Source organism: Pezoporus wallicus, unplaced genomic scaffold, assembly GCF_028554395.1.
Source record: "Pezoporus wallicus isolate ANWC-B61680 ecotype Strahan unplaced genomic scaffold, APGP_CSIRO_Pwel_v1 contig_3017, whole genome shotgun sequence".
NCBI lineage: Eukaryota > Metazoa > Chordata > Aves > Psittaciformes > Psittacidae > Pezoporus > Pezoporus wallicus.
This window is the reverse complement of record NW_026638957.1, coordinates 3,526,056-3,548,985: the sequence shown is the minus strand read 5'-3', so window position 1 is coordinate 3,548,985 and position 22,930 is coordinate 3,526,056. Positions and strand designations below refer to the sequence as shown.

The following is a 22,930-nucleotide window of genomic DNA, read 5'->3' as shown; positions in this document are numbered from 1 at the left end:
CACCCCAGGCCACAGCAGTGAGGGCTGTATCTTGTGCAGAACAGCAGCACTCTTCACCCTCTCCGACTTTGTAGGCACAGAGAGCTTTTGTAACACTCTGACCTTCCAAGTCCCAAGCAACTCTCCATGTCTAAGGATCCTTGTGCCTCCATCACCCAGGATTTGACTCAATAATAACGGGCAAATTGCCAGTGACTGGAAAACAACAAACTGCATAAGCAGACACCAAGACAATTATATGAATCTGAAAAGAAGTTTGTGTGAAATACTTGATAGGCTTACTCTGTATTTGAGGCTAATTCATTGCCAGCTATTATAGAACAAAACAACCAGAGGGAGCTGAAAGACTTGGTTGTCTTATTCAGAATCACTTTCAGTCAGATTTGATAGCTGACAGAAAACTTCTGTAACTAGTAGCAGCTTGGTACTAAAGGAAGACATGACCAGAAATTGTACTGTGGGTTGAATGGTCTGTAACACTCAAAGAAAACCCACAAGCAACAAAAGCTTGCAGCTATGTTACTGTGAATGTTTGTTTTGCATTTATTTTTGACAGGTGTCCTCTGATCTACTTCTCTCAATCTTCTTCATTAGGGATTTTTTTTTTTCCTCTTCCATCTGTGGAGTAAATAAAGATGCTGATATTGAAAGCACTTGTGCTGCTGGGCTGTGCACTGGGCATCAGCACGTTCCCCATGGAAGAACCTGAAGATGGAGGCAAGCACTGGGTGGTGATTGTTGCAGGTTCGAATGGCTGGTACAACTATCGACACCAGGTAAGGACTGCCAGTCCCACATGCTGATGCTGGCCACACTCCAGGAAATGCCTGCTCTGAGACTTGCAGGGAGATAACAGCTGCCTAAACTAACTCAGGCCTTCTGTCATATGGGCAAGTGCTTCTACTTGTAGGGTTCCAGAAATGTGTGAACTTTTCAAAACACACAGCAATGAGATTTGCTCAGAGCCTGGTTATAATCCTTGTTATTTTTGCCCAAGATTTCTCTTCCACTGCTTCTTTTTGTGTTGGACTTTTTTTTTTTTTTTTTTTTTGCTTACAACTTTGACCAGTCTTGCATCTTTTTAAAAGCTGTCATCAGCAGGAGGAGCAATATTCTCCATCTATGTTTCTGCATCCTAGGGATCCTGTGTCATTTAGGTTAAATATTCTAGTAGTAGTCTAGAGGATCCGATGCCAACTTGCAGGTGAACAAATGATGTCTAGATTTAAACCTTATTTTTGAAACACATGCATGTTTCCTTCCATTTGTTTTTCTCTTATGTTCCTTATATTCCTCCTGTCCAGTTAAAAAAAATCTGCGAAGGCTGCAAGTGCACAGTATGTTTTTGTGGGGTGGAGGACATGCAGGAGGGTGCTCTTTTTAATTTGAATCAGTTTGCTTACTGTATTTGACAGCATGGCTTCAGCGTTGTGTTGGCACAAGAAAGATACGATGCACCAAGGTGCAGGGATCAGAGTGAATGACAGAAAGAGAAGAAAAGTGAACAGGAACTCTTGAGCTTGACACTGCTGTCAAAGCCAGTGTGTTGTAAAATAGTGGTCTGAGTGTGAGTGTCAGCATGCACAGGATTAAACCCAAGTGACTTAACTCTGATTAAGTTCAATCAGCAGCCAGGAAACTACAGCAGTTTTTTTTCCCTTTGGGGAATTCTTGGACCATCCCTTAAACAGATTAATTACACTTAAATGCAGTCTTTGCTCTAAACTTGGAACTACCTCTTGCTTTCCTGGAGAACAGGGTCCATTTACTTCTGGTTTATGTATACATTTGCATATTTCTAAATGTTAGGAAATAGTTACTCAGCTCTTGTTGGTTAAGGTGAACTTGAACAGAGATTGAAACACCAGTGTACACAACCAGCATTTTAAAAGTTAAACTCTATTAAATGCATTGGGTACAGCTGATTTGCTGAACACTGAAACTTTAAAAATATTTATTATTTTTGATGTAACTGCCTCTAAAATCTAGAGAGGCTTCATCCTCTCTATTTGTGTTGGTTGTGGAAGAAATGAGCCTTCATGTGTTGGGCACACTGCATTTTATGTTTACATTTTTCTCCCTCTCAGCCCACATTTGTAACTTCTGGTGCGGTGATGAGCTTAGAACTAAATGAACCAGGCTGACAGCCTTGCTGCATCTGGAGAAGAACCTGTTATTGGCAAATGCTAGCTCAGCACCTTGACAAACTTGTTTTAGAGATTTTGCCAGCTCCTTGCATTATAGGTATATAACCTGATGTAGTTGGAATATCATAGCTCTAGTATAAACTATTCCTATTTCAAATTAAATCTTAAAAAAACAAAACAAACAGATATTTTTTAAGTTTAAATTGGAAAACAATTATAGAAATACTAGTTGTTTTGAGTTGTACTCAATCACTGCCTGCTCTGTGGTGTCTAAATACATAATTAATGAGTTGTGCTCTGGCTGTTGCTGTATAACCAGTCTTGCTGGCTCCCTTCCACTTTAGGAGGAGTTAATTCCATAACATTAAGTCTTTAAATAAAACTACATTTTTGAAGCTGTGGCTCATGAAAATGCCTCTTCTGCAGTTACCCAAGAATAAAGCTTTTTTAACCTTTCTGTCAGTAAACCTTCAATGGCAAGTATATCTGTCAGGTATAAAGTTATGAAGAACACAGAACGCACACTTGCATATTTGTGTTCAACAGTAAGTGTTTTAAACATGCCAGTTTCACAGAAGCAAATTAACTTCTGAATGTGATCATGCTTTGCAGAGTTATTAAGTAAATACTTTTCAAGGTTAGAAAATCGAGAATGGATTATTATTTTTTTTTTAAACACTTTTATTTTGGAGATAACATCTCCAAACAGTGCAAAATATCTGCAATGTCAGATTGTTCAGAATTTCAATCCTAGAAATTTCTCTGTTTTAACCTCTGCCGCTTGCTTTAGGTACAGTATTAGCATTTGGGGAAGAAGGAGAATTGGAACACCACTAATAGTCTCACCAAAGTTATGAAACCAGTGTCATAATTCAAGGGAGTCTGTGTGACAGATCCTTCAGAATGGGGCTTAGCTCTTGCTTACCTCTCTTGGGCAAGATACTGTGCCTCTAACTTGTTATGAAAAGAATCAAGTCACAGAAGACACCAGTGTATCAGCAGCCTGTGTTGTCTTGCCTAGTGGCCTTTCGTGGCCAACCTTAAGGGCCTGGCAGGAGTGAGCACCTGTAGTGCGAGGGCAGACCCAGCAAATAGTTGTGGAAAGTCCATGGGGTGTGTGCCATGAAGTGTAACCCAGAGATGGGTGCCTTGGGTATCAAAAAATTGGGGAAATTTGTTCCCAGCAAAACCAGCTGAACCATAGATTTTTAGGAGAGTTATACAGAAGAGGAAAGGTACTACAGAAATCTTGGGAGTTATAACAGGTTTCTTGGAAACATTATGCAGACTGATCCCCATGTCTTTGTGTGTGTTAGTGCTCCCCACCTTCCACCGGTGGGAGCAAAAGAACTGTAAAAATTACCTGCTCAAGTCACTTGCAGTGGAACCAGGAACAGGACTTGGACTTCCAGTTCTGTGCTTCGTCCATTAAGGAAGTAATTCCATAGTGAACACATGCAGAAATGCTTGTTAGTTTTCAGTAGAATAATACCTGTACTCTCAGAAAGCAGAGCAGGGCTCCAGGATTGCAGATTTGTTAATTCTTTGCCTTCCAAGGGAGAAACGGCAGAAAAAAATGTTTTGACTCCAATTCACTTTCCTTCTGCCATCATCTTTTGTCCTCAGAATTCCTCTGACCTAGCCTGTGTACAAGTGGATTTGTAGATGTGAATGTTCCTGTAAGTAGTTACTCAATGCGACTTTTTTTTATTACTGGAGTGGTTGCTATTCTCTACATGCAACTAAGCACTCATCCCATTGCAACTTGAGACCTCAGGAGACTCAGTTCAGCTATTAAGGGTATAGTTAATAAATGATGTATGTTTGTATTACAGTTATATTTTGTGAACTCCAGTTGTTTTGCATGCTGTCTGCACATGACGCAATCAAAAAAACCCCTTTTGCCTTCTGCAGTAGTTACCTGGTGGGAATACATGTCCATTGGACTAAACAGCCATGAAAGGAGAAGTTTATACCTTCAAAAATTTCTCCAATTTCATATATGAAAAATTGTGGGAAAAGCAGCCCATCATTGTATGTACTGTATGAACAGTAAATTTGTAAAGAATATGCAGACCCTGGAAACTCCAAGTTTGCACCTGTAACCTCAAGGAATCTGAAATTGCTTCTAAGGCTCGTAATTCAGCTGTCAGTGGTCAGGATCCAGTATGAGTGATGCAAACCTCAAATGTAGACAAGATCAGGAAAAAACCACCATTTGCGCTTATCTGCGAATGAGACTCGCAACTTGCAGGCACTTGTTTCCTCTGTAATGGTGGAACTGTGACGGTTTCCTAATCAGGATGATCTAAACTTGTCTTACACGTTTATCTCATCAAGTCCCGGAAATAAATTTGAAGTGTTCTGAATAGTATACAGCCCAATGTGGTAGGCTTACTGTCATTGCAAAGCTAGCTTGTGTAGTGCCTTATGCACTACACGATCTCAGTTCTTTGTTGTTTTTATACGTATCTTAGTTGGTTTGATTAGAGTTGCTTGGGCATCAATAGTGGAAGGACTATTGATGTGCATTTCTCTGCTCTTCGGTAGTTACGCTGAGTTCTCTGTAGCAGCCTTTTTATTATCAGACTGGCTGCTATGCCCTAAATGCAGCTAAGCACTCATAATGCATATGAGAAAGAGTACTCCCACCATTCCCTGGAAAAGTGACTTGGCTCTCTAGTATGAAGAGATAGATGATAGATCTCTGGAAAGCTTAGCAGCATACATGAGCAAATATAGCACTAAATGCTTACTGGTAGATTTAAAGACTGAGTCAACAAACTAGTTCTCCTTAAGCGAAGTAGAATTTCATGTATACTTCTGCCTGTCCTTGGAGGTAATTGTGTCAGCTAACTCAAACCTAAAGCTGTCTTCACAAACAGATCAGGGAGAGACAGACCAATACTTCCTGGATACTGCAAAACACACAGTGGGAGAGCTGGATGTGAAACGCAGCCTTACTAAAGGTGGAGAACACACTTGAGGAGAAAAATAGCTGAAAAAGTCTGGCAAAATTAAAATGCTGAAAATAAAAACATTTGAATTTGCATATGTGGGTGTGTTTTCAGTTGTTGCTTTTAGTCTTACTGAGCATTATGAGTCAGGGACTCTGTTTATTCAGGGTTTTGGACACTACCAGCCAAAGTAGTATCTTATTCCAGGATAGTCCTAAATTCTCCAATCTTGCAGGTAACAGACATTAAGGGTCCCTTGGGTACTTGACTTCACTAACATTTCCTCATTGTGTTTACAAAATTGTGACTGAAGCTATGGGAAAACCTTCCTTAAGTTCTAAATTATAGTTACTGCTTTGGCTGATGTATGTCTAAGCAGAGGAATGAAACATGGCTGGCACTTCAGACATTCTACTATATATATATTACAGTTCATTCTTTTTAGGGCCATGGAATTTCAGTGTACCTGTAATGGGAACAGTGCCACTTTTCAATTAAGCTGACACTTCATTACACATACCTTTTGGCCATGAATCTAGCAGTCATAAGACCAGAAGTAACCAATTTCACAGAAGTCCAAGCTTTTCCCTTCAGGAACTATTTATGCTTGAATGTGTCATGAAACAAATGCATTTTTCCAGCTTCCCACCTCCCCCCCCCCTCCAAGCAGTCTACTTTTTTTTTTTCTTCTTCCCCTTTTCAGACTTTGTCCCAAATGTACATTTTGGGAAACAAAATGCCCACTCCAGGAGACAAGGTAAATTCCCCCTTTGATCCTCATGCTTTCAAAATATAGGCGTTTATGTATTTATGCAGATTTAACTATAAACCTTCCATAGAAATTTGCTGATGTAGCAACAGGTTGAGGCTAACCTGGGGATGAAAGCTCTGAACCATGCCATTAACAGAGTGCATTTTGGAGCTGGCACGTGAGGTCAGTTGTGCAGTAGCAGGTGTACAGGTACATCTTCTCCTCTATTCTATGCAGGGCAGCTGCTACCCACACCAAATCATGGCCGCAAAGCGTGATTTGCATTTAGTGACAATTTATCCAGTAAATATTCATAGCATCCATTTCACTTACTAAACCACCAGCAGTAATACCAATAAGAGATCTAGAACAGTATTAGCTGTCTCTTTTAGTGTGGTTTCAGCAGTGTTTGAGAGGCAGTTCCAAATCAACAGCAAGTACTCTAGGTTCACATACGCCTCCCTGCTCTAGCCGCAGACTGTATTCTGGCTTTATAGAGGTGGGTTGTTTATTTTAACGTGTATGAAAGGAACAGGAGGAGCATATGATTGACATCAAAGGTGGCTAGTCAGGTCAGCTAATTCTATGCAAAACCCCCCAGTTGTTTACTCAGAACTGTCCTACTTTAGCAACAAAACATGGTTTTGCTGTTCTAGCTTATGTGGTGGTATCAGTATGCTACCAGCAGGTACAGGTCCCTTAGCAAAAGGTTGAGGCAATCCTTGAAGCGTAAGTTAAAGTTGAGGGAAGTTGTTATGTTGATGCCACACTAGGGAATTTAACCCATTTAAATTTATCACCAGTGTTGACTTTACAAAGACAGGACATAGTGAGCAAACAGTCAGTGAATCACAAGGAAAGAGAGACAAAAAAAACCATTTACAAAGTGTGACTGATTTTGGGTACTGTGGTATTGATTAAAAACACCTCTGAAGTTCCTACTGGCTGTGGGAGCACAGACACTTGCTGCTTGAATATGTTAATATAATATCATGATAGTATGTCTAAGCATTTCTGTGTGTTGCCAGCCTATAACTGGTTCTGTCAGCATAACAGAAGTGTATTATATCTTGAGAGTGAGAGGGGATCTGTGATTTACTCACTAACCAGTGCAGAGAAGCCCTGATTATTGTTCTGCTTGGGTTGCTCGTGAAAATGAAATACATGTTTAGTCAAACCTGCACACTGCTGTTTCACATTATAGGTCGTGCCTTTATATATCTGTTTAACCTCTACCTTTTGACTTGTTGAGGCAGCAGACAGTATAATGTTATACAAGGAAATGCAGAACTATAAATGGTGGAGATTGTCTGAGGTGGGTGAAAGAGAACATAGGCTGACCTGCATAGTAGGAGGTGGAACTGCTTTAGTAAGGACAGTTTAGCATTCAGGGTTAGTCATGTGGAGAGATTTTGCTATGGGAGAATTCATTAGTATTGAATGTGCCTCACCCTTCCCAGAATCTTGCACTACTACTCTCTTTTCTCAGCTTCAACTGTACTTCGAAAACCAAGGATTATAAAGTGACAGGATTTTACAGTGTCCTTTCCAGTCAAAATCACTAATACTTCTAAGTCATCTGAACTTAACGTAGGTCCACTTAAACCACTTCAGTTTGGTTTATGAAAAAGGAAATTCGATTAGTTCAACAGAAGTAAGCTTTAAAGCTTGGTTTCTTGCTTGCATTTGGAGTGCCTTTGTTAGATGAGATTTCCTCTATTAAATCTGCACAGCTTTTTCTAGCATGTGGTAGGTTGTTGTTCTCCAGGTTAGGAATAATTGTTAATATCCTATTAGGTCGTTCACAGACTGCAATTCTAAAGTTAATTATTTGGGCTGGGGTTACTAAGAATTTAGCATTCTGAGAGAGACTTGCATTTACTATAATATCATTTTGATGACTATTGTTATTTCCGCGTTATAGGAAGATGGTTTTGTAAAGAAAATCTGCTTATTCGTATCCTGTATGAGTCAGGAAAAAAGCCTGAATTCTGCAATTCTGTTTTCCACTGAATTCTGTTTTCTTGCCACAAAGCTGCTTCAGTTGTTACTGTACAAGAAATACATAAGTAAAAAGGAAATCTTCCTTAATCAAAATTCTCATCTAGTAAAACAAAATTTAATAAAATCTTTGCAGAGATAGATTGGTAAACCACACTTGATTGAGCCAGTGATAGTCTTTGCTGCTTAGTCATGCAGGCTTGGTGCAGAGCTAATTGAAATTGGTGGAACTCCAACTCTTTACTTCTGCTTCTTGGCATATTTTGGATTTGTCTGGCAATGCAGAAGGGTTTCATTTAGATTTTCTCACAGAACACTGCTGAGAACCTTTTGTTAAATGTTGTCATCTGTACCAAGTCTGAAGTAACTTCTGGTTTTGATTTAAATGAGAAACCAAAATATGTAAATAAAGGAGAGATTTTAATCAATTAATGCGTCTACTCCTAGTTAGGGAAAGACATCGAGTTTTGGTTTAAGTTGTGCATTTCACCCCTCTAGCAACACTGAATATCTTGTGTTTGAATGCGATTGGTTACTTTTGGACAAGTGCCTGCTCTTAGACCTGCAAAATTATTTTTCTTTTGGTCTTTAATCTCTGTTAAAGCTAATAATGAAAATTTGCTTAATTCCAGGCAGACGTGTGCCATGCATACCAGATTGTACACCGAAATGGAATTCCAGATGAGCAGATCATTGTCATGATGTATGATGATATTGCTGATAATGATGAGTAAGTGATGAATGTGCACTGGTCACAAGCTATATGGTTACTAGAAGCACACCATAGTCACCAATGTGTTTTCAGTTTTTAGTAGTTTTTTAAGAAAAGCCTTTAAAACCGCTTGTGATGCACAAGGAGATACTTTATCCTTGAGCACAATAATTCTCTTTTGAAATGTGCTCCTGAGCTTCCTAAGCCTTACTTCCACAACTCAGCATCAATTGTGGCACTGAGGACTGCAGAGCTTCATTGTTATGACACCAAGTGACCTTAACTCCCAGGTGTAACAGTGTACAGGAGCTCTGTGTATGACTTGCAAGACTTTTTGAAAGGATGTTATATCAGTTTAATCCCCAGAATGTACATTCAGCAGTGTACATGTCTCATTCTTGATGACTGCCTAGAGCGTATCACTGCTGTCAATATGAAATAGTTCAGTGATACAGCTTGTAATTCTGAAACGGCTTCAGCAGAAAAATCAGTGGACTTCATATGCACAGCCGTACTGGGAGCAAAGAGTAAAGGGGACTTAAGGGAACACTGAAAGAGAGATGATAGTATAAGAGACCACCTGCCTACGTTTTAAAGTAGTCAGCATGATCTAAGGTGGGAAACATGAAGGTACTCTGAGGGTAAGGACACATGAAGCAAGCATATGTAACTGGCCGAAGTGAAAAGGTGTTTATATTCTGGGATCACTTAACGATACATGGTGCAGGTATCCATACTCTCTCCCAGGCACGCTGGCCAGTCAAAACAGTTTAAATGGTTTCCTAGTTGTTATGTGGTTGTTGTATGGCACATGGCTAGTCATTCATATTTATGTTCTGTTCAACTTTCAGAAACCCTACAAAAGGCATTGTCATCAATAGGCCTAATGGCACAGATGTGTATGCTGGAGTGCCCAAGGACTACACAAAGGAGGTAAGAATAAAACACAGGGAAAGTGTAGCATTAGCCAGTGTTCTGAATAAATCCTTCCAGCCTGTAGCTTACACTCCAAAATGCACATAGTATAAAGCCTCCAGCTTATTTGCCTGCATGGTATGGATGACATTTGGTGTTCATAAGACGAATATAAACAATAAATGCTTTGAAGTGAAGCAGTGGTCATATAAGTAAACCTTTACAGTGTTTTTGTGCTGGAACATGAAATAAAAGGAGGAAAGGTCTTGCATTCAAAAATGTTGTAACTCATTCTGAAGAACAGCTGTGTAAGACTAATTGTTTCATTAAATCAGAACAGTAATCCAGTAACTTGGTGATTTAAGGATTCAGTGAGTCATCATGGCTCATACATTATGTAATGAGTGATTGAAAGGGATGGCCAGCTAAACTTGCCATCCACGCATGCACTCTTATTTTCAGAAACCATCTTTCTAGATGAAGATTTTGTTGTTGTTTTATGATCAGATTTAACTTTAATCCTCTTAAATCCTTAGGATGTTACTCCAAAGAACTTCCTTGCTGTTCTCAGAGGAGATGCAGAAGCAATGAAGGGGGTGGGATCAGGAAAAGTATTGAAAAGGTAGGAGAAGTTCAGTTTGGAAAATAATTGCATGTGTAGTTGTACATTGGCACTGATTTCAACAAAAGAATAGGGTAAATTAGAGCAACTTGAGAATCCAGCAATACTATTAAAGGCAATTCCAGATCATTCACGTTAAAAATTCAGTGGTTCTTGTTTCTTAAACTATCTTAAACTGTTCTTAAACACCAAAAAGCAGCTGCTGATATTCAACTTGTATGGAGTCCAGTATAAAATCTCTGGATTACAGTATCAACTGTATTAAGGTATTTGTTATTTAGACAGCTGTCTTTTGCAAAAGTGGTTATTCAAAGAGAGTTTTGTTAAGGTTTTTGTTTTAGGGGTTTGCTAAGACTTCGTTTAATGTACATAAACAGTTGTACTGGGCACCTGAAGTGGTGAGACTTAGCAGTCTGTGGCAGAGGGACAAAGATAACTTAAATAGCTCATCAGCTGAAAGAGTTGCATGTCTAATCCCAGCCTTGGTCTTTGTGGCAGAGGTAAGGTTATTGAGGCTCTGAATGTAATGAAATGGAATTATAGTTTATATTTAATACAAAAAAGTCTTTGTGATTAAAAAGGTAGTATAAGCAATTAACCTTGGATGTATTAATGCCTAAGGTATTTGTAAATCAAGTTAAAGAAATGATTGTAAGTTTGGCAGTATTCTAATATATGAACAATAATAAATTGTCAACTGGCTAAGTAGAACGTAAGATCTGTTATTCAAGAATAAAAGCAATATATTTGAGGGCCTAATTAGAAGACCTCTTGGAAAGATACCTGATGTCAGTTACTTATCATGCTTCTGCAGAGTTTGAGATATGAAATTATGATGCCTATTTTGTAAAGTGTGTTCTATTTCTGACTCAGTACTGTTTATATTATGGTATACTTTTTATGTATGGTATTTGCTGTAAAAGAATTTAAATCTGACCATTTGGAAGGACTAACATAGTTTAAGAAAAATTGTCTAAGTGCCTATCTTCATCTGACGGATTAATTTTAGAGTCAAAGCAATGAAACAGAAGAATCCTGCCCTGGCACTGGGAAGAAGGAGCAGGACAGCAGTCAAATAAACTATTGCTCTCAGTTCTTTAAACTTCATCTTGAAAAGCTGAAATAGAAAATGATATATGCAAGGCATCTAGACAAAAAGTTAATGAATGCCTGCATGTTTACGAGATTGTCCTTTCGTAGTAGCTGGAATGAGCCCGGAAGTGACTATAAAGCATTTTTTCTTCAGAAACACACCTCCCATGGGAAAGCTTCATGTTGCAAGTCAAATAAGGGAGTGGCTACACAGGGGGCCAAGGTCTCTTCAGCTGCACAGGAGGACATCTTAAACCCACATATAAAAGTCCTTGTTATTTACATTTCAGCTTTCTTGTATTTGACTTAGGGTCAAGAGTGGGAGCCAGAAAAATAGCACCCAGCCTTTCTTTGTTAGGCTCTCTTATGTGAATTTCCAAGTGGCTTGACTTCTTCTATTTGGTGGGACAAGAACTCAGTTATCCTCTGCCGAGAAAGCCCCTCGATTGTCTTCCAGTTTGTTCCGTAACCAGCAGGTTATCAGCCAGGCAGATGCTTGAGCTGCTGCAGTTGTACCTTTTTGCAGTCAGGAAAGAGCAAAAGCAAATACAGATTTCTGGACCACTGATGCAGAGGAAAAGAGGAGGTCTTGGGGGCTCCTTCCAGTCTTTTCACATATTTTGTACTTAATTGTCCCTGAATACAGTTTAAAAGCAAAATCCGTTTGCAGATCTGGCTGTTAGGGCAAGACCTTAACATCACCCAAATGTGATCTGTTTGATTTAGAGTGCAATAAAAATCTATGGCAAACTGTGTACTACACAGATGTTGGGAAATCAAAGCTGGTGAACGTGCAGTGCTCAGCTGACGTAGTGCAAATGCCAATCTAGCCTAATGTGTGAGATTGTATACACATCAGTTCTTCATGGAGATACGGGCTGACACTGATTTGGCTAAGTATGGCTATGCAGATAACAAGGAAGTACATAAACATACCTAAGGATCTTACAAAGAAGTTTTTGTGGTTTATCTCTTTATAATTGGAGCCTCGGTATAATTTAGTGATAGAAACATTCCTTTTTAAGCAGACTGCTACGGTATAACAGATTTTTCAGATAGACGTGAAAAACCAATTGTGCTCCCACCATACTTGATGTGCCAGCCCTTGCCTTACCAGCAATCAGTTTACAGTTTGAAACATAAAGTGTTATTGCTGTATTCCCCATGCTTGAAGGACTAGCTTATACCCCTGTTTTCATTCCTTTTGCAGACACTCACCTCTTCTCATAAGCACCCAAAGTAGTATGCTTTGAGAGGAAAAAGGTAGTACCAGCTTCAGCTGTATTGTTTTCAAATATTGACGTGTCTTAGCATTGAGAAGCAGATGATAGTTGTTGTGATGAAGATCAGGTTGGAGTGGTTAGGAGAAACTTGTTTGCAATTTTTTCATTACAGTGGTCCCAAGGATCATGTGTTTGTTTATTTCACTGACCATGGAGCTCCAGGACTTCTGGCTTTTCCTGATGATGATGTAAGTATTTTGGGAGATTTCTTTGTCATAAGAACCATCCTTTTAGTGACATACTAAAATAGTAACTAATAAATGTAAAACACAAGAATGTTTGATGCTTTGCCATATTGAGGGGGGAGGCAGAAAAAGAGCAATATGCTTCTCATCAGCACAGTTTGGTTTTTTTCCAGTTTGAATTTAAGCCCTTGGGTGAAATTATGTCATTTAGTATTTCACTGGACTTTGATGGTCCAAGCAGACTATTTCACACAGGTACGACTCGACTTTCTGATGCCCTATACTTATCATGTGAGACCATTACTTACCTTTTTCGGAGGGGTAAATACGAGAATGTTGTATTTTGGGCAAAGCACCAGATATATTTGATGGGAAACAGTATACATATCCACAACAGTTAGTATTTATCCCTATTAAGTGAATTGTGTATCTCTTGAACATAAGTGGTTTTAATACAAGGCTTCTTATTTTACAGCTTCACGTGAAGGACTTGAATAAGACTATTTGGTACATGTATCATCACAAAAAATACCAGAAGGTAAACAAGCATTATCAGAAATTGTGAGATTAAAAGAGCAGCTGGCACAGAAGAGAGACATTTGTCTTCATCTTGAGAGTTATTTAAAACAGGAGGAAGCTGTTGCTGTGCAGTGGAATTTGGATTAGGATTTTGTATTTGAAAGTATTGATCCTATCCAAATTTTCTCTTTCCATTTTTAGTTTACTCGATATCTGCAATAGATGTTGAGATGTAGTGTACTGCCTTCTGATAAAGGTATATATTCTGACCAACGGTGGAGAAACACCATCTGTAACTACTACACTCTCATATGTACCTGTACTTTGCTTCAGGCTGCACTGTTACTACAGGTAGCCTGTATATACCATGTTTCTCATACAGTTACTAATATAGCTTAAGAGACTGTACCTCTTGTTAGAAAATTATGTGCATTTATTTCATCACATGTAGTCTTAAGCAAAAAAATTAATATTTAAAACATTTTAGCAGCTTGCCTTTTTTTAAAGCAACTTTCTGCAGTAATCTGTCTACTATGGCTGGCTGTATTTAGGAACACAGAAATAGCCATTGGTTCCAGCAATACCACATTCAGGAGTGGTGCATTACTGTGCACACTGTGTCTGTGTATGTTGTGTCACTCTTTAGTGACTGTCTATTTGATTTGTTCTTTGTACATTAGTCAGTAGTTCCGTGTGGATTCTGTAGAGATTAATGACATCTTTTCAATGTGATTGTTTCCCCTTTCCACATACTTTAGTTCCCCAAAAATGAAAAATTGAACTACTTACTTTTGTTTTATTTTAGAGCATTATGGATATCTCTTGTTTCAGGTACGGCAGTACAGGCCATCTAGCTACCACTGAAAAGCATTGCAGGACTTTTGTCCATGTCCTCATGGAATTTCTTAAGGACTCTGGTTTATCTTACAGATGGTGTTTTACATTGAAGCGTGTGAGTCTGGATCTATGATGAATCATTTGGCTGATAATATCAATGGTGAGCAATCAGTTAACTTACTGGAGTTAAATGTCACAACTTGTAACAGACCTAAACAGATACCATGTCAAGGGTAGGTTCAAGGCAGTAGAAGTCTTAATAGAGTACAAGAATTAGAGAAAGTAATATTTTCCATTTATGGGAAATTCCTTTTAAGGAATTAATGGAGTCTTACAAACGCTCCTGGGGCTTGCTTTTTCTTGCAACTGAGAAGTTGAAAAACCATTTGTTTTCAGGAGCTATGGGGTTGCCCTTAACTGGTAGTAAGTTATACTGACCTTTCTCAGCCTCCCTCAGCACTGCTAACAGTGGGTGTGAAGTTCCTGCTGTCAGTTTCATTGAGTAGCAAAGGTACTCAGGAGACACCAGGCCAGTCAATTTTGCTATACTTATTTGCATAATAACCCAGGAAACGGAACTCAGATTTTTCAGGGTTTCTAAGCTCTCTGCTGCAGAGCTGGGAGCTCAGCCTTGGTTAGACAAGAAGTCCTTTTCAGACTCCTGCTCCATGGCAGGGAGACTTGAATGATCTGGCTATCTTGTAGGTTTGAAGCTGTGACTGCAGGGAAGACCAGCCATGTGCCTATCCATGGCTTCCTGTCTCTTTGGCCCTAGAGTGTGCTGCCTGGCACCCACCTAGATTTTTTAGAGCCCTGTCAAAGGCTTACAGAAAGTTCACACAATGTTTCATATTGATGATTGTTCAACATAAATCTTCAGAGAATCTGCATTCTTCAAAGTTTGTTCTGTTCGGAATTTCCAGTCCAAGGACTCTCTGGTTTCACCACCATCTCTGCCATGGACTTACAAAGGCAGAAAATTGATAATTTATAGTAGGAAGCTGTCTTTGGCAGCTTTCAGTAGCAAAGTACAAAGCTTAACAGGTTACTTGGTAAATATTTTAAAGGGTGCTAAGAGGAGCACTTGCTACATGGACAAGATTTAAGACGTTTTTTGGCTTTTGAACTTTAGGTACATTCTGAGTAGAAACAACACTATAGCTCTATAAAAGCATACCTAACACTTTCTCAGTTTGAAACTTGGAACTTTCATGAAGTTACACAAGTATGCTATGAGTTGACTTTGGTAAAAAGCCAAAATAGGTTTTGTCTTAATGCCTGTAAGATGTGTTTACAGGCATTGTGTATATGTATATATAAGAGATGACTTACTGGAACACTGTGCTTGGGGCAGATGTTCTAGAGGCCTGTTTTGCTTTTCTCTCAGTGTAGGGTGTTATAGAAGATGGCATTTCAGGGGTGATGAGGCACTGGCACAGGTTACCCAGAGAAGTTGTGGCTGCCTCATCCCTGGGGTTCAAGGCCAGGTTGGATGGGACTTTGAGCAACTGGGGGATGTCCCTGCCCATGGCAGTGGTGTTAGAACTGGATGAGCTTTAAGGTCCCTTCCAACCCAAACCTTTCTATGGTTTTCTAGAAGAAAAGATGATTTAGAGGGTTTACTTCAAGTTTGGGGAAAAGGCATCATTGCTAAAGAAAATGAACGTATAGATGTTGTCAGTGCACAGGTATTCTCAGGCAGTTCTTCAACAGTAGATTTTCTCCATAGAAGTGTATATTCTTCTTTAAACATCCCAGACCACACATTTGGCAGCAAGGAAAGGAGCTCTCTTAACAGTATTCTGAAAGTATTCTAACAGCACTGAGGTCGACTGAACAGAATGATTAGCAGGTTTCTTTCCTTCCTGCTATTTAGAAGGAAGTGATTGAAAACCAAAATACTTAGACAAATATATCATGTGCAGCTCAGTACTAAATCATATGGAGGGGGTTAAAAAAAATTACTTTCTATTTGTCTTACAGTTTATGCCACAACAGCTGCCAATCCCAGAGAGTCATCGTATGCATGTTACTATGATGATGAAAGGCAGACTTATCTTGGGGACTGGTACAGTGTGAATTGGATGGAAGATTCAGATATGGTAAGTTACTTAGATGGGGTTTCTGCATTTCCATGCATGAAAAATTACTTGGCTTTTTAAAAATAGCTCCTTTACAGGATTTGTGAAAATGCTTGTTTTTATGTGAGACTGAAATCAACAGATTGATTTGGTAAAAGTATTTATCTACTATTCAGAACCATCTATAATCTTTATTTGTTTGGGTCACTAAATTTCTTTCTGAAACTAACTTTTGGAAACATTGTCTTCTTTTGTTATTTCTAAGATTAGAAACTGTCTAGCTTCTAATAATTCAATAATCTGGATTTGCTTTTCTGAGCAAATTTGTTAAACAAGTTGGGTACTTCAGTAGGTTCTTCCTCTGCTTCAGGGATCCTTAGTGAACTGTGGCTAACTCATTTGTTAGCATAATAGGAAACAGTATTAGTGAAACAAATCTGGGATTTGTATGCTAGCCCATTCCCTTCTTGCCCATTTGCTGGGAGATGAGGAGATCATTAAAAGCAATTTGAGAATATGCTGTCAAATCTTTGTTTCAATATTTACTTTTATGTCTTTCAAAGGTTGTGTAGCTCTTGCACTATACCTCCTTTACGTACTGACAGCTAAGACCCTTTCCAGGTTTCCTTGCATTTTTAGAATAGCTGAATTTAAGTATCTGTGACCACATGGAATTTTCTTCATACAGGAGGATCTAAGAAAAGAAACACTCCACAAGCAGTTTCAGCTGGTGAAGAAACGAACCAACACCAGCCATGTGATGCAGTATGGAAACAGAGTATGTATAGGAGTGGGCTTCTTGGTCAGATATATCTTAAAATCTTTCGTGCTCTATACTTTTACACCTTAACAAAAACCCCCCAAAACCCCAAACAAAACAAATAAAACCCCAAAACAACACACACACCCACCGCTCCCCAAAGCTCTGCTGTAAATTGGCAGGTTTGATTTGGAAAATGAAACTGTTCATCTCAGAAGACCACTGAGCATTTAAGAGATGATGCTAAAAGAAGTACAGCCTGGTATTGTGTTTTAATCTAGGGAGTCAGGATGTGAGTTGTCTTCCAAGCTCCTCCAGAGATGTAACACTTCAGACAAGTATAAGAAGGGTATTTGTCACTTCCAGCCATATTATGAATATTAATGAAATGTTAATAAGTACACTGATCCTTCACATGGGAAGAGCTAAGAGGTGATACATCATTTATAGTAGTCCCATTATTCAACAGATTAAATATTTGTTAATTAAAAAAAAAAGTCACGTTACTGAACCTGATGGATCTTTTTTCCCACAGTGAGTTTTGGAAATAAAAGTTCCCAAATTCTTGGCAGCCTTGCCCTTTTATAAAAAAAAACCAAGACATGCAGACCTGCACACAACTCTATCATCTCCTTTATTTTCTCTAATATAGCAAGTTTAGAGAGTTAGGTTTGCATGGCAAAGCAGGGACAGGCTACCCACTGAAGGGGATTGACATTTTCCATTTGTTTACTTTCTAACCCTCAGACCATCTCCTCCATGAAAGTGATGCAGTTTCAGGGCATGGGGAAGAAAGCTGTTCCCATCTCTCTGCCATCTGTGGAACACTATGACCTAACGCCTAGTCCTGATGTGCCTCTTGCAATCATGAAGCGAAAGCTGATGGTTACCAATGACATTTATGAGGCTAAGAAGATTGCTGCAGAAATGAAAGCACACCTGGAGGTAAGCACCAAAAAAAAAAAATAATTGAACTACACCAGGTCAGATTTGTTTCCATCATAAGCAATAGTGGAAGGAACACCCCTGCAGCCAATGGGATTATTTGGAGTTTTTGCAAGTTGCAGCAGAATCCCTTTTCAAACTGGTAACCTCTGGCTGATGGTTTACTCTTCGTTTAAAATTCAGGGATGTGTTCACAAGGCACGTTCAGTAGTGATTATCTAGGAAAATGTTAGCAAATGCAAAATTCAGTTTCAGCTTTTATTGCCATGAAATTCCTCATCTGCATCCATAGGGAGTCTTGCTGGGAGGACTTACTCGGTGGTAATAGAGAAATTCGTGTTTCAGTAGAACTGAAGTCTCCCAAATCAAACAGCTCTTGCAGAATGGTAGTCAGTATTGTTCTTGGTGGTGTTTTCTGTCTTCTGCTGGAACGATAGACAGTGTATGATTTTGGGAGCCAGGAGTCTGGGTTTCTCTCTCCCTAGTTTTCATTTGTGTCTTAAGGTTCAAAAAGCTGTGCTAAAAAGAAATGGCAAAATCAGGTTCCTCAGGAGTTGACGGAGGTTTAAAGAAAAGAAACATTTCAGTCTTCAGATTAGGTTTAGAAAAAACATGGTTTAGGTTCTTATTGTTTTATGTGCAGGTGAGAGAATTTATCCAAGAATCCATGCGAAAGATAATCACCTTAGTAACAGGATCAGAAGAAGAGACCAAGCAAATTCTGTCAGACAGACTGACCATCAGCAATTATGACTGCTACCAGTCAGCAGTGAACCACTTCAAAACTCGTTGCTTCAACTGGCACTTAGCCATGGTAAGTCAAGTATTAGATGTAACCCAATAAACCTTCTGGTAAAAACAAGCACAGAAGTTATTAGCATGTCTGCAAAATCAGCTTTTATTTAAAAAGGTAGCTTGGGGGCAGTCATACAGCTTAGTTGTGCAGAAAGGGTAAGTAATATTTTTGAAAACAGGAAACGACTTCCAGTACACCTGTAGATAAGCAAGAAGATTACTAATAACAAACCCCAAAATAATCCCTAAGTTTTACTAATGAGTGCTGTCCTCTCATCAACTCCCTCTGCAGAAATCCCAGTATTAGATAAGTCTGCTTGAGGCATCTTTACTGGAAAACAGAAACATGAGCACCACCACTGTGAATTCCTAATTCCAGTATATTAGATTTCTGTATATGATTGTGGCTTGCATAGTTCATTGCAATAGCCTAGCTGCTACTTCCATGGTCTTGTTGAATTCCTGAGAGCCACCTTTTAGTTTAGGGGTTTTATTACTGTCTGCTCTTCCCGGGATCCCAATTGAAGGTCAAATCCTGTTGTGCTGAGCGCTGTTTAGACAAGAATGAGAAGTCAGTTCCTATTCCAGAAAACCCAGTCCTGATGTCAGGCAAGATAACCCAAGTGGGCAGTGGCATGTGATAAAATGAGTCAACAGCAAATTAATTGATTTTAGCAGAAAGCTGTGGGATCACCTGGCAGTTGGCCAAGATCCAAGTACTGTGTACAGATGAAAAGCAGTCCTTCAGTTGGACCTTCTAATTAACCAGGCTGTTAGGCAGCTTCATTGCTCTAAAATTTTAGTTCCCCCTTAGCTTTGTTTGTTTTGTTTTGTTTTTTTTTTATTTGGGGTTGGGTTTTTTATTATTGTTGTTGTTTATGTGAGGGGTTTTTGAATGAAATTGGTTAGATGGGTGAGCCTTGCCTGAGGGACCAGTGTGTAGCCTTTACCTAATGAAGTTCAAAGAGCAAAGTGAACAGAAGAAAGATCCATTTAGCCTAGTGCTATATAGGCAATTAAACATCTTGAATATTAATAATCACTTCCACGATTTCTTTTGGAGAAACAATACCTGCTGTTTGTCACTGAAATGATTACCGGTATTTGTTTATTTCAGTATGAGTATGCACTGAGACAGCTGTATGCCTTGGTCAACCTTTGTGAAGGAGGATACCCCATTGACAGGTAAGGAGGCTTCCAGATACACTGTGTGGTTTTATCTATGGCTAAAAAAGCAGAAGCTAATAGGCAGAGGAAGGTTAATGCTAAAAGTGTTCTGCTCTGTTGACCATTTAGTCAGTTAAAGTTCTCCCTCTAAAGTTATGAGTACTTATTTTGGACAACATATTATTTGTAGTTCTCTCCCACTCATAATGATCCGTTTCCCCAGTAACCCTTTAATTTCCTTGTTGAAGACCCTCGGGGAAGTGACAGCCAGTCAGAGGATCCCAGTGTACCGCATAACAAAATAGCACAACTGGTGCAAGGGTGTTGCCCTGTAACTCTTGTATGATCTTACCCAGAGGCAAGGTTGAGTCCTGCTTATTTTCTCTACTGCCCCCTCAGCTGCTGGCTAAACAGATACAGCATTGCTCCGTTCTGTTGAGGAAAGGGCCCGCATTTATGAACCTGTGTTAGGAAAGCAGGGAAAATAATGGTCTGGAGGTGAGAGCCGAGGGGTGGTGGAATTCTGTCTTGGGAGTTTGTAGCAGAGAATGAGATCCTAGCTTGTGAGTCACGTGAGAGGAAGAAACTTGACAGGAAAGCAGAGGAGTAGGGAAGGGGAGGGCAGACTTGTAATTTAGTCAGCGTTCAGATGCAACCCAGAAGGTGGAGAACTGCTGCCCCCACTCCTGGTGGCATCCTGCTCCAGTCAGTTTGGGAGGTTTGAGAGCACAGGACCTAAAAAGTTTCTTATCATTATTGTTCTCTATTGCAGAATATGCCTGGCCATGGATAAAGTGTGCCTTGGGTATTAATGGAAACAGCAGTCCCTAATATAACCCTTAGTACAAGTGATAACGTCTCGTAACTGTAACAATCCAGACTTTACATGCATGCAACATGAAAGAGTCAACCACTGTACTGGAACTGTGCTGGGAGCTGAAGTACCTGACCGTGAGCAATACATGTGCCCTCCACTGCGTCCCCAGCTGCTGCCAGCCTGCTGGCTTGACAGACCACCTGAAACTTTCAAATGGACGATTTGCTTCAAATACAATGCTCTTCAGAATCTCTGGATGAACACTACAGGCCACCTATCAGAGACTGTTAAATCTGTGCTAAATTTAAACATTGCTGTTAATTCAGGATTTTATTTTTGTTTTATACTATTGCTAACTATAAGCTTTTTAAGAAATGTTAATGAATTCTATTGCGGTGACTAATTTGCAGACTGGTAAAGAATGAAGAAACCAAAGCTTATTCTTTAAGCTTTAACTTCTTAAGAGTTTAAAGAAATTAGTTGCTTTTGGGAACTACTGGATGTGAACAGCACAGTTAAACTGTGAACAGTGAAAGGCTTTGTGGGTAGAAAGCACTGTTTCCCAAAGAAAAACACAAATACCTAATGCTGTAAATTTAGCAACTGTATATTATAATTAAATGTATATACATGCAAACCTGTGGGAAGTCACAGAGTATGGGAACTGCCTGTGAATAAAAATGAAGTTGACAATGTCATCAACTTACAGGGCAATACAGTGTTAGACATCTTGTGTCTTGAAAATAAATGAGACCTAATTAATTTTATGATATTGCATTAAAATTCTGTCCCTTGTAAGCCTTTTATAAGGCAGGTCATCTCAAAAAAAGAAAATCAACCCCAAAATCCCCCAACAAATCAAACCTCAACCCAAAATCAACAACAACAAAAGTATCAAAAGCCTAAAGTCACATTTGAAGGTACCATTCCTTAGAGGTGACTGAGAAAATGAGAAATGGAGAAGATTGTAGGCTATGAGGTGACTCAAAGGAGTTTCAGGTTGTCCATGCCTTTTTACATGTGGAGATAGGATATAAAAAATACTTAAGGGCTCTTTCCAGAATATGTTATGTGCAAAATTACCTCTCCATGGGAAAAGTACAAAGTATAATTAAAAACTAAACCAGCATCCTCAAGAGAGAGAGAGTTCTGGCTAGCTCTGCTCAGAGAACAGGGGTTATAGGGGATGTAAGTGAAGCTACTTCTATATAAAGAAGAGCCAGATAAAGCCAGGGTCATTAGCACTTTCAGCTGTGTGGTGAGTGAAAGGAGAGAAAGCCTAGAACACAGCTGTATCAAGATGGATGGCAAAAGGTGAAAGTAGGTGGATGGCAAAAGGTGAAAGTAGGTGGACCTAGGCTTTACTGAATTAAGAAATGAAAGTTTGCACCTTGGGGTTTGTTGAAGATTCAGGTATGTGCTGGTTTGGGGTTGCTTCTTGTTTCTTTTCAGCTGTAAAGCTGGTTGTTTTTTTTTAAGCAGAAGTCTAAAGCGAGTATGAAACTCCTGACTGCCTGAATGTGTTGCATGTGTTTCCCTGATGGCAGGAGGGAGGGTTGGCCACACGGAACAGCTTTTAGGCAGTCTGGCTTCAGTCATAAAATAGTGCAACCAAGAGCCCCCAGTCATGTGGAAAGAACAGGAATGTCTTCTTCACTGCCCTGTTTGAATGTATACATTAAATCTGCTAAGTTCTACACTTCTCTGCTTTTAGAGTTGTTCTGTGCCCTAGAAATCCAGGCTGCCTCTGAAGCACTTGGCATCATTGCCTCACAGCTTTTAACAATTTTCTCCACCCTCCAGAAATGCCCATTTTCTTTCAAGTATTTAGAAGAGGCTTTTGGTCTTTTGGATTTTCATATCTAGAATGCAGAGGGGAGGAAAAAAAAAACCCAAAACCATAAAGTCCTCCAGGTTCTTCACACATAACCTCACTTCAAGAGTCTCCAGCCATCGTAAGTAGGCTTCAAAAAAGTAATTATCAGATGAACAGGAAGCTGCTAGCACACATCCAAGGCCAGGCTGGCCAGGGCTTTGAGCAACCTGGTTTAGTGGAAGGTGTCCCTGCCCATGGCAGGAGGGTTGGAACTGGATCTGTAAGATCACTTCAGACCCAAACCATTTTGATTTTTATTTTCACACATTAGTGACACCGAGGTGGCACTTGTACCTTGCGGCCCTTCTGCAGGCCTGTGTAGCTTTGAGGATGCAAAGCTGAAACATGACTGTCTGTCTTCCTCCTGCAAGAGTGATTTCCAGAGCTTCTCCATCTGAAATGATAGCCATGGAGTCGTTACCCCTTCCCTCAGGGATGTGCTGAAATGAAACAGGGAGGCAGTCCGCT

General features: G+C 39.5%; 1 protein-coding gene across 1 annotated transcript; it reads left to right on the top strand.

The window, feature by feature from the left end:
- The first annotated feature begins 575 nt into the window (after nt 1-575).
- LGMN (legumain) lies at nt 576-21,353 on the top strand. Its single transcript, XM_057413453.1, has 13 exons — nt 576-776; nt 8,489-8,586; nt 9,420-9,501; nt 10,020-10,105; nt 12,593-12,668; nt 13,141-13,203; nt 14,115-14,181; nt 16,005-16,123; nt 16,791-16,880; nt 17,610-17,807; nt 18,451-18,621; nt 19,720-19,787; nt 20,542-21,353. The coding sequence occupies exons 1-13, from the start codon at nt 636-638 to the stop codon at nt 20,579-20,581; spliced, it is 1,299 nt and encodes a 432-aa protein (XP_057269436.1). The 5' UTR covers nt 576-635; the 3' UTR covers nt 20,582-21,353.
- The last annotated feature ends 1,577 nt before the right edge of the window (nt 21,354-22,930 follow it).